The 12,425-nt window shown below is 43.6% G+C and overlaps 1 protein-coding gene across 9 annotated transcripts in view; it reads left to right on the top strand.

Annotated features, from left to right (window-relative positions):
• Bend5 (BEN domain containing 5) overlaps positions 1–12,425 on the top strand; it is an 845,928-nt gene that overhangs the window by 812,771 nt on the left and 20,732 nt on the right. For all 9 annotated transcript variants that reach the window (XM_069987272.1, XM_069987274.1, XM_069987271.1 and 6 more), the window contains one exon: positions 699–1,083. In XM_069987272.1, the coding sequence (XP_069843373.1) occupies positions 699–1,083 (385 nt within the window). The remainder of the gene's footprint in view (positions 1–698; positions 1,084–12,425) is intronic.

A 12,425-nucleotide genomic window follows, 5' to 3' on the forward strand; every position in this document is an offset into this window, starting at 1 on the left:
GAGAGGCTGAGGTTAGGAGCCATGTGCTGGGTGTTTGCTTCCAGTTTCTGGTCTGTCTGGAACGCAACTCTCCCCATGCTCCCAAATATAGTCCTTCCCCTCCCTGGTCTCAGTTTCCTCACCTGTAAAAGAACCTTTCAAACTGAAAATACCTTCCAGTAGCATTCTTTGAAGTTTCCAATTGAATAAACATTTATCAAGCTCCTGCTAAGTGCCAGTTCTGAGTGAGAAGGGAGTGGAGAATGAGAGAAAATAAGACACATTTACTGCATTGGAGTAGAGTAGATTAGGATTTTTAACATTCCACCTAAAACATTCTTTAAAAAGTTACATGTTGGAACACCTTTTAAAAAATATATTTGAAATACTTACAGTGCGACCCACCCCCATTTCCATCCATGGTTTGGGCTGACCTAGTTTCTTCCATATTTTCAACAAATACATATTGGGACCTTCCCCCGCCCTCCCCCCCATATACATAAAAGTGGCTGTCCAGGCATTTTGGGGGTGGGGGGCTGAGGAAATTGGAAGGGTGGGTCATGGTCCAAAGGGGCTTTTGCTAAGTGTCTGTGCAGGTTTCTCCAAGCACTCATGTTCTGTGGTTCTGTGATTCTAGGATTGTCTGGGGAAGTATTGAGCTGCAGACCAAGAAAGTCCCAGCTGCCCTTGCCTGAACTGATTCTCGTTGTCCTACACAGAGACCTGAAGGGCGGAAGCCGAGCGACGTGGCGCACAAGAGCATCGAGGCAGTGGTGGCCCGGCTAGAGAAGCAGAACGGCTTGAGCCTGGGCCACAACAGTTGTCCCGAAGAGGTCTTCGTGGAGGCCTCACCAGGCACCGAGGACATGGACAGTCTGGAGGACGCTGTGGTGCCCCGGGCTCTGTATGAGGAGCTGTTACGCAACTACCAGCAGCAGCAGGAAGAGATGAGACACCTCCAGCAGGAGCTGGAGCGGACTCGGAGGCAGCTGGTGCAACAGGCCAAGAAGCTCAAGGAATACGGGGCGCTGGTGTCTGAGATGAAGGAGCTCCGCGACCTCAACCGGAGGCTCCAGGATGTGCTGCTCCTGCGTCTTGGCAGCGGTGAGTGCCCCAAGCAGGCTATCCTGCCTGTAGCGAGGCTCCATGGAGCTCCCCTTCTGAGAGGGGTGGGAAAGAGGCTGGCAAGAGGTGCCCTGGAGCCCAGGGAAAGGTGGAGATGTACCCCCACAGAAGAGCTGCTGTCCTCTTTCAGGGAATCTGACCGGAGCTCATGAATGACACACAGGGCACATTGCAGTGGGCACCTTGGGAAATAGGACCCAGAGACCAAATATTTATTTCTGTTCATCTTTGCATTCATTCAGCATGGGGCAATACCTGGGGAGTTTAGAGTTCCTCTCCAAAGAGATCTCAGGTCAGTAAAGAGAACTGGACATAATCCTGAAAATGTGAATTACTGTAAGCTAGAAAATGAGAAATACCACACCAAAGATGCCTTTAAAATGATTGATTGAGAGGACCGAGTGTAGAAAGCAAACCTTGGGAAGGATCAGGGCTGTGAGAGCTGGGCAGTTTTCCTCTTCCCAAAGCAGAGGGCAAGTGCAGCATTGAGAGTATGGAGAGACACCTGGAGCATGCCGAGGACATTGCAGATGATGGAAGGCCTTGAAAACTACCAGCCTGGGAAGCTGGGACCCGGCAGAAGGAAAGACATGGGAAGCATTCAGAAAGCTTTCAGAGAACTAGGATTGAGGCTCAAGTGGTAAAGCACTGTCATAGCAAGCATGAGACCCTTAGACCCTGAGTCCAGTCCCTAGTGCTGCCCCTCTCCCCTCCAAGAAGATTTCAGATGCAGAGGGAGGGGTGCTGTAACTCAATGGAAGAATGCTCACCTAACATATGTGAAGCAAGCTTCACTCAGGACTGCAAAGGTAAGTTAGCAAGTAGATAACGAAATAAATACAAGTAAACAAATAAGTAAATGGAAGCCTGTGAGCTAGAAGGCACATCACTCAGGAAGACTACAGTCAAGACAGATAAAAATTCCCTTACTTTGTTCATAGAAGAATTTTTAAAGCTTTTACAGCTTCTCAGCCTGATTTTTAACTAATTAGGCTTTTAGGTTTTCTCATCCAAAGTAGTTTAGAAATGGGAGTGCGAGGAAATCTGAAAGACAAAACAGCCTTGAAAACAGGATGCAAAGTCAGAAAAGCTCCTGAAGAACATAATTACCATGTCTTGTGAAAGGCAGACCCCAGCCAGAACTGAGGAAATCACGTCCCACAAGTTCACAGCCTTTGTGGCTTTCAGGACAATAATTAACCCTGCATCAGATAGTTTTACTTGAAAATTAGAATAATCTGAACTAGAACACAGGTTCTTTCTCCAATAGACTATTTCTTTTAAGAGAATGGGGGGATTGTGGTTCTAGGACTACGTGGGCAGAAAGACCCACAAGATTCTAGAGGAGGGAAGCTGGAAGCAGTGGCATGCACCTATGATCCTGGGCAACTTTAAGAACCATAAAAGTAGAACAGTCCAGGGATATACTGTGAGACCTTGTCCTAAAAATAATGAGCTGGAATCACAAATGGAATACTACCCAACAACAGAATGCCAGCCTAGCTACTACAAGTCCCTATGTGCAAATTCCAGTACCGTTAATATAGATAATATATTTAATCTGTTAATCTAGATCATGTATTTATGTGCAAAGCTCTCTTCCTCTTAGATAATAATTCTGCCTTTTACATTTGCAAGAGCGGTTTGGTTCTTTTTAAAGTGTGTTCCTTAGGTAGTGTCTTAATAGATCTCAAGGAGTGAGCAGAGAGGCCTTTTCTGGCCCATGTTGTGGAGAGGGGACACTGGAGTGAGCCTCATCAGAGTCACTGCAGAAGTGAGGCAGACATCCATGCATCTTACACATCACCTGGTTCATGGCCTGGTAATTTTCCCACTCCTCAACCTTGCCTTCCAAGTTTGTCTTGACTGTCTAGGTTCACAGGGACACTAAAGTTTACATGTGCTTTGTAACTTCAAAAGTTATTGAAGTTCTCTGTTGAGATAAAACTTGAAAGAGGAACCATGACTATAAAAAATTTTAAAGCTATGTTGGTGTTGGAGTGGGGGTGGAGAATAGGGAGAGAACAGAAATTTTCAGGGAGAGAAAAAAATGTTTTCAATCTTCAAATGACTAATTTTTATTTTCACTGTACTGAGCATGTTGTACCTTTTGAAAATCTCCTTGGCGAGGGGAGCACACACCCCGTAGAACCTCTCTACACCATCACTTCAGAGCTACTTGCTTTGCATGTTAGGAGCTGAGAGGAAACTCTAGAAACCACTCCTGTTCTTAGAACATAAGACACTGCATTTTGTATCAGTGTACCCCTCATTTCATCTTGATACACTTAAGACAAACTTGGTCCTAGCCATAGGACAAAGGCATATATCCTTGACTTTTCTAGGCTTTTCAAGCTCACATGCCTCAAAAGCCATTGTAGGGCCAGTAGCTAGCTCTTCTCTCATCTGTGTCACTGTTGTCTTCACAGTATGATGGAGCCAAGCCACAGCCACATATGGAGCTCCCACCAGGTTGCAGAGGCTTGTGCTCTCCAGGCAGTAGGCATCCTGGAAGTCATATGCTTATTGTCCCTGACCTGTGAAACCCTAAAGTCTATAAATTTAAATCATATTAATTGGGGAATGGAAATGTGTTAAGTTCTAAGACAAACCCACAAGAGTCTTGGTGATAAAAGTGTATAAGAGGAGGTTGTGTATTTTAATGGAAAGAGTCACCTTTGGAACCAAGCAGTCCTGGATTAAAATCCCAGTTCCCCTACTCTAACTCTATGACTTTGGAAGTCTTTATTTCTTCCTTCCCCTTTCCTCTGTTCTGTCACAGATACTTACTAGTCTCCTCCTGTGGACCAGGCATTTTGCCCAGTGCTGAGAGTTCAATAGATTTGGAAAATATCCTTTGCCCTTTGCCCTTGAAGAGCTCAGAGACTGTGGAAACAACCAAAGACAGCATAATGCATAAATAAATGCCACATAGGACAAAAACATAGAAAATTATAGGAAGGATAGAGGACAGAGGAAGGATACTACCATGTCTGGGCATCAGCGAGGTAAAGGTTCCTAAAGGAAAAGGCCTAAAGCCAGAAGGAGTAAGCGTGGGAGGAGGAGGAGCAGCCCAGGCAGCCAGCCTACCCTGATCCTTGGTGCTCTCATCTATACATGTCCCCTTTATAGCTTTATAGCACAGAGCTTAGTGGTGCCTAGCTCTGTTGTGCTCAATTACTGCTAGATAAGCAAAGGCAATGTCTAGTTCAGATTCCCTCAACCAATAAATGTCCCTGGGTAGTTAACTAACATCTTTGCCCCTCAGTATCTTCTTTGATTATAGAAGATTAAAGGAGGTGTGTGTGTGTGTGTGTTTATTGCTTCTCTCAACAAACATTTTTTAAATACTTTCTAAGCCCAGAAATTTAGGGCAATAGAAAATACAAAATAAAGGCATTAGAAACAGACAAAAGGTAGAAATGGGGTAAAGAAATATGTGGTTAAAATACAGGGTAGCCATGTTCCAGTGGCTTACACTTATAATCCTGTCTACTCAGGAGTCTGAGATCTGAGGATCTTGGTTTGAAGCCAGCCCAGGCAGACAAATCCAAGGGACTGTTACCTCCAATTAACCAGCAAAAAATTGAAAGTGTGAGTGTGGCTTGAGTGGTAGAGTGCCAGCCTTGAGCAAATAAGCTATAGAGAATGTGAGGCCCTGGGTTTAAAACCCCCAAGTACTGGCATAAAAATAAAACAACAACAACAAAAAAGAAGCAGGATACCAAATTATAAGAAAAGGACTAGCATTTCCAGATGGTGCTGTCTGCTAGGGATTCTGGGACAATCTACTAGGATAATAGCTTCTGATCCATAGACACCACTAAGAAAAATGTCACAAAAAAACCAGCCAAAAAGTAAGAGACCCTGTCCAACTCCTGACTCTACATGCCCTCCATGGTGCCCCATCTAGTGTGGGTTCGATTTGATGACTTGGCTTGCATCCTCTGCCGCTCCTTCTGCCTGGCTTGAACATTCTGCTAAGAGGCCTCACCTACCCTTTTACCAAGGGGCCAAACTCTAGGTCCTTTGTTCAACTTGGGTTCTAGATCATTCACAAGTAGATTCAGAAACCATATCAGGATATGCTCAGTTGTTAAAAAGAACTCTAGCATTGAAGAATCTTTGCTGACTTGAGATAGTGGACTCCTTCCTATATGTGATAGGATGGGTCTGGAAGAAAAGCCCAGAAACACAGAGAGCAGCACCCCCAGCTCCCAAGAGTTGAAATGGATACACAGAAGAAGGGGAGTATGGAAGAGTCTTCTCTGGATGGCTTATATCTTCATATGTGCATTTACTCATCCTTGTGACAAAAGTTATCTCTCTTAATGTTATAAAACATATTTATCAGGAAAGATTTCCTGATAAATTTCCTGAAGTCCCAGAGCTATGAAAGAACCTAGAGAGGACCATGTCTTTTCATTCATTCTGCTAGTGAAAAGAAAAGCCCAGAAAGTATCACCAGTTCTTTCCAGAGGCTCCTTCAACCCACTGCGCTTCTCTTAGAACCTCTACACCACCTGGTCATTTTTAAATTAACCCTTAGGCTTTTCACCAATAAAGGGGTGAATCCACAGCCCTTCAAAAACTCATATCTTTGTAAGACAGAAGCTTCCTTTGTGATGATCTCAGCTGGAAACAGCCCTTTCTGGTGGGACAGAAACTCAAGCTCAGGACTTGGGACAGTATCAAAATCCAATGGAGAAGCATAAGTAGAATTTAGCCTTATGACCAGTATAGTAGTATAAATGTTCAATAAATACTTGTCCTCTTTCTTTTTTTCCTTTTCTTGTCCACCTTTCCCAAAGAAGCAAATGCCATCTGGGTACCAGTGGCACATGCCTATCATTTTAGCTATTCAGGAGGCTGAGATCTGAGGATCACAGTTCAAAGCCAGCCAAGACAAGAAAGACTGTGAAATTGTTATCTCCAATTAATCACCAAAACTAGAAGTGGATCTGTGGCTCAATTGGTAGAGCAGTGGTTTTGAGTGGAAAAAAGTTAAGGGACCTGAGTTCAAGCCCCAGTAATGGCAAAATGGGGGAAGGGCAAATGACAGGGATGCTGAAAGCATGATCATATTCAGATTTACAATTGAAGACATTTTTATATTTGTATTTTCCTTCATTCTCTGAGATTATGTTTTGTGCCAAGATGGGGTTAGATACTAGAAATGTAGAAATAAGTAAGAAAGAATCCTCAAAAAATGAAAATACTCACAAGCTAGTGGATTAAAGTATTTTAAACTAGGAGGGTAGGGGAGGTAAGGCAACTGTGAATAATACAGGGTCTTACTGTCTCCTCAGCCACCACATTCCCTGTGCATAGCAAGCAAAGACCAAAGCTTAGGAATCATGCTCATCTTTGTTGTTGTTGTTGTTGCTGAACACCAAATACACTTTAGCTAGTGTCATTCATTTTGCTGAGAGTCAGGTAACATAACTTCAAGTAAGGCTCTAAGAAGCTCTGTGAGGATTGGAGAGGAGTAGGCATAATCCTTGCATTGAGGATGCACACAGGTCTAATGGAGGCATAAGCCTGGACACAGCTTGACACCAGGCAGAATAAAATCAGCACTGTAATTTCCGAAAGGGGGCAGGTGATTATAGATGTTGTGTGTACTTTGTCAAGGAATGTAGAAAGAAATGATGGATTCTGACCAGAAAAGGCATAGATAATAAGAATAATAATAGTAATTTGCATGTGCTTGGTATTCGATGGGATGCAAAGCACCTTGACATTTTTATCTCATTGGACTATTCCAGCAGCCTCATTGCAAGGCCAGGTAGGGATTATTATCTCCATTTGAGAGAAGACAGTGTGAAAAAAAGAGATAATGTCCCTGTTGGCTAGATCATAAGCTGTTTGAAATGTTTGAGGGAGAAAGCCGTTGTGGCCTGCATATCTGTCCTGGCTCTTCAGAGCTGAATTGTTAACACCCCTGTAACCCTTATTTATGCCTTGTGTTCTGTCCAAGGTCTGTTAAAATACCAGCTTTGATCTTTTAAAATCCTTTGTGGTCCATGCTGGCTTCTTTAAACCCAGGTCTCTGCTGGCGCCTTCGAAAAGGCAGCTAATGTCAGCCAAATGCTGCCTGTTGATTTCTCTCTGTACTGGAATCAATCTGGTCTTTGGCAATAAATATTATTTGAGTTTGAATCTCAACTCTATTCATTCATTACCTGTGTACTTTTAACCAAATGATTTATCTATTCTGAGTGTTTTCTCTTCTGTAAACTGGGTATCTTTATAGCTCACCACATTAGGCAGGAGAGTCTGCATGGACCCAGAGGTCAAAATACTGGGATTTTGAACTTTGGCTTTTCCATGTTCTAATTTAGTTACCCTAGGCAGCTGTCTTTGCTTTCAATGTCTTACTTTTCCTCTGTAAGCAGAGTCAATGATGGTACTAACTGTTATAGTTCTACCATTCTGAAGAGGATTAAATCAGCAAATGCAGTAAACATGGGTGCCTGCCTAGTGGCTGGCCCTTCTGCTCAGTAGGTCCCATAGTGCCATGTAGAGTCATTTGAGGATGTATCTGTAATGCTTGCCATATATAGGTGTGATTGGCTCATCTTAATCTTTGCTTAATCCCTAAAGACTCCTGGAAATTTCCTACTTTATCTTGTAAGTCCTCAGAAATCATATGAGAGTAGTCTAGTTTACAATTGTGTCTGCTCTGTGGTTTTTAGAGTTCTCCATCTTTCCTGTCTCAATTTTCTACCTTTGCATCTCCAGTTCTTTTTAAAGAAATATTTTTATTATCTTTAGATGTACAAAGGAGTAGCCATTTCAACAAAACAATGTATAAATACAATGTGTCTTGATGGATGTCACCCCTTTCAACACCCTTCCCAACCCTCTTCTTTCCCTCACTTTTCTTAATTCTCTAGGATATTGAATTTTCTTTTGCCAGTTAACAAAGCAGCTTTTGTATATAATGCACCTTGATCTGTGTCATCCCTTCAACATTTATATCTATGTTCTACCTCTTCCCTTATTTTTCTGAATTTTGTGGTACATGAAATTACTTCTTGACTGCATTCTCCCCCCTTTCCCTGCTTCATTCATCACACCATATCCCCTTATCACCAAACCCCTCTTGCAACTACCCATTTCGATTCCTCAGCACCACGTAAGAAAAAAGAAAAAAGCCAGAAGTGGTGCTGTGGCTCAAGTGGTAGAGCGCTATCCTTGAGCTGAAGAGCTGAGGGACAGCTCCCAGGTACCGGATTTCCCTCCCCCCCCCCCCCCCGCAAAAAAAAAAGAATTATACTATTTGAGCCACTTTCATTTATTGATAATTCCTTTAGACCCTATCTATTCTATCAGGCATCACCAGTTATAGCTCAATTTCTTCTTTGCCTCCTTCTGAAGCCTGTTTATCTTAAAGTGTTTTGCCATTTCTTTTCAGCCTTCAGTTCATTCTCATCAATGAGCAGGAACACTTAAAGAATTGGGCTCTCAGAAAGGGCTGAGGAGGATGGGCAGGAGACATCAACCAGTAAGGTGTTCATATCCCCATTGTAGAGATAAGGCCCAGAGATCTCAGTTTGCCTCTTTAATACAGTTAGAGAGAGCAATTCCAAAACCTACTGAGTCCTATATCCTCTCCACTTGATTGCCAAGAAGAGATTGAGTAGTGAGAACTAGAATACTTTATCTGAAAGATACTGATCATCTTCTGCTTTGAAGGACTGTCATGCACAGTTTGCCAAATTAGAATTAGTCACAGTTCATACCAGATTATTTTTAAAGTCACTTTCAGAGTTCCAAATATTTTAGGATCCTCCTTTGCCTTTTTCTCTAGAGTCTTATTTTCCTGGGGACATTGAAGATGCAGATGAGGCACGTCTCTGTTAAACTATTAAGATAGCTAGAACATCCAAAGGAATTTCTGGGATTTGCCATCTATATTACCTTGTTACAGGGTTGTTTTCTGCTGGATTTGACAGGAAATGCAAGTGGGAAAGGGTTCATTATAGGCAACTGGCTGGCCTGTTTAAATATCTGCCTAGGGCCAGACACTAAGAACTTTTGATACATGAAATCATCTCAGTAGTAGATAGGCTCATCAGTTGAGGAAACAGGCTCAAAGAGATTAGGTAACTTGCCTGAGGCTGCACACCCAGGAAATGGTACAAACGGGCTTCAGGCCTAGGCCTGTCTTGCTTTTCTCTGGTTCAGGGAGCATTTTGCAACATTGTCCCCTCCTCTGCCTGCCTCACCATTAGATTTCCTCCATATATCACAATGGGTTATGGGCTGTAAGACCCTTGAACTGTCAGATGGATGTTTTTTGCTTAATTGAAACATCCACTTCTTCCTTTCCAGGCTGAATGACCTCAAGATACCAACCAGAAAATTCTTTGAGTTTTCATAGAAATTATTTCTAGTGAAAACCCAATCTAACCTTTAACTCTCATTGTAGGTTGGGAAAGTGAAGCTTAGAGAGGGGAAAGTACATGTCTGTGCCTGTGCCATATATAATCTGAATATGATCATCATAAATCAGTGGCAGTTGACATTCTGTTAACATGGATGGATAGAATTTTCTAGTCACTAGGATTGAGCAAGGGCCCAGTGGCTGGCCACATCCTCCTTGCTGAATCAGGGAATTATTTGAGTTTGGGAGGAGGTCATTCTCAAGACAGAGTTTATTCACTTAGCCCTGCCTTCTGCTCAGGAAAAGAAGACCCCTATAACCTCCCTGCCAACCGATCACCTGACATCCTGTAAAATCCCTTGGAGATGAGAGCTTACTGCCTGCCTTCCTGCATTCCTATCCCCTTATAGTACAGATCTGACCATAGGGGAATGTTCTTCTGTCCCAGTCCCTTTGCTGGGCAAAAAAAGGTGACATAACTAAGAACCTGTCATAGTCTTAGAAAAAACAGAAATCTTATCAACAACTGGACTGCACTATGAGTCCTACTTTGCCCCGATCCCATCATTTTGGAAGAAAATAAAGAAGAGCAGCCCATAGCTGGAGTGAGGGTGCTGGAGATGACTGAACAAGACCACAAATTCAGGAATTGAGTTGTATTTATACTATTAAGGAGGATGTAGATGCTATCTCTGACAATAGGAGTCTGGGCACAGATTAAGCGTTTTGTAAGAGATGCTGGCTTATTCAGGGAACTGGACATAGTTTGTGGCTGAACTGCACAGTGAAGGAGTGCTGAGAGAGAGGTGAGGCTACAGAGGTGAAGAGGAGCAGGTGGTTCACAGGGCCCTGTACACAGCTCCCCGCCCCGCGCGCACACACATATACATTGGAATAACCTGGAGTATAGTCCCCAGCCCCAAATTTCTATTTCCCTATGGCCTAGTCAAATCAATCCACAACCACTTAGCCAAGATGAATTCCCTATGGTCCCTACCGGAAGGTCCATGGCCTCAAGGAAACACCAGCGAAAGGCCAAGAGCCTGAACTAATGATGGGGAGGCATCAGTCACATGGCTGAATTCTGGTGATCCTCGGATATTCTGACCTCTGGTGCTCACTGTTGCCCATACAGCCTTTTAGGAAGCTGAGGGCGGTCCTTGTACCACCAGCGCCACTTCCTCCCATTACAGACTACAACTCAGCTGTTTCTGGCCTATGAACAGAGGCAATTTCACATGCATTGAATACATTGCTTCTCCAGCAGGGCAAACCCATCCTGTCCTGTGCACACCTTGCCTTTGAATGCTGCCAGGGCATCCGCCAGTGAAGAACCAACCCAGACATGCCTGGCCAGCCACTGGCCAGGGAATGGGCTCAAAGCTCCCGAGGTGAGATGAGTTTTGATGAGATCTCCACACCCCCACCCCCTTCTCCACTGTGGAGTTCCTCACAGACCCTCTAGGAAGGTCAGGGTCCCACAGAGTAAATCTTAGGTAAAAGGCTCATGACAGCTCTGCAAAGCACAGTTAACTGAGGTAGGGCAAGATGTGGGAGGAAGAAATCTTTGCTGAGTACTCGTCACTGTGTGACTTTTGGCAAAATGCCTTCACTGAGCCTCTACATAGATAATGAGACCAATTTTGCTGGACTGCTTTGTGGATTAACTTCTCTCACTCAACACTTATTTAATGAGCGTCTAAGATGTGCTCGGACATTGTTCTAGATGCTGAGGACATAGCAGTGAACAAGAGTGGCCATCTTGTCTTCTCTTTGGTACTCATGTACTAATCAGAGACATATTAAGCGAATGTGAAAAATGGAACAGAAAGCACTAAAGAGATAAAAAAGGAAGAAACAAAGAGAGACTTTTAAGATATTTAACAAAGAAGATATTCAGCAGGTGTTAGTCACTTGACCTTTTAAATATATCTTAGAAACAGACATTTACAAATCCTCAAAGTAGGGAGAAAATTGACATCCTCCTCCCAGATGATGGATCTAGATCTGCTTCTACCATCCCTGCTGCAGCTCTCTGAAGTCCATTCCTGCTCAGCTGCTCTGGGTCAGAGCCCCTGAGGAAGTAGTCCTACTATGGAGGCTACCAAGTTAGAATAACTTCTGTTTCTGTTCAACTTTCATTCATAGAAAGCACTGGGCTGAGGACCTAAAGCTGCCACTCATAGCCCCAAGTTCACTCACTTACTAGAGCTCCATTAAGAGCTCAGCCTTCTGTGCCTTCCAGCATGGATTTCTCTCCTTCTCTTCCTCCCTTCCTTTTTCCCTTCCTTCCTCTCTCTCTGTCTCTGTCTCTGTCTGTCTGTCTGTCTCTCTGTCTCTGTCTGTCTCTGTCTCTGTCTCTCTGTCTCTCTTTGTCTCTCTCACTCTCTGTCTTCCTGTGAAGATTGTCACACTGTTCACATTGTGGCTAGTCAGGGGTCCTGTGATTCCTACCATTTGCTTCTCTGTATGAAGATAACTACCCCACCCACTCTAGGACCTCACACCCAACAGGCCCTGGCCTAGCCTCTGGCTCAAGCACAGATTTGTGACCATGCTTCTGTAGCCTTCTTGGTCTCCAGTATAGTAACGTCTTTGCTTCTGTTCCAAAGTCTTCATCCTGATCCTTGGAGTCATGACAATCTGTCAGCTGTCTCTTCCTGCTGCTGGTCTTTGAATCATTTGAGACCACCTAACCCAGGACTGGCACTTAGTAGGTAAATAGTAGATTCTCACTGAAGGAATGAGACCAGATATGACACTGCCCTCATCAGAGCTAAGTTGGATATACATAGCTGCAATAGCAGCTGGAAGTTGTCTAGGAATTCCATGAGGTATGGTAAGGTCTACGAGCTAGATCTCCCTACTTCAATCCACCTCTCCTAATCTAGGTTATTTCCTCATTTCTTTCTAGGGCCCTTGTATCACC

The sequence above is a fragment of the Dipodomys merriami genome, unplaced genomic scaffold (genome assembly GCF_024711535.1).
Source record: "Dipodomys merriami isolate MVZ:Mamm:240054 unplaced genomic scaffold, mDipMer1.0.p SCAF_34, whole genome shotgun sequence".
Lineage (NCBI taxonomy): Eukaryota > Metazoa > Chordata > Mammalia > Rodentia > Heteromyidae > Dipodomys > Dipodomys merriami.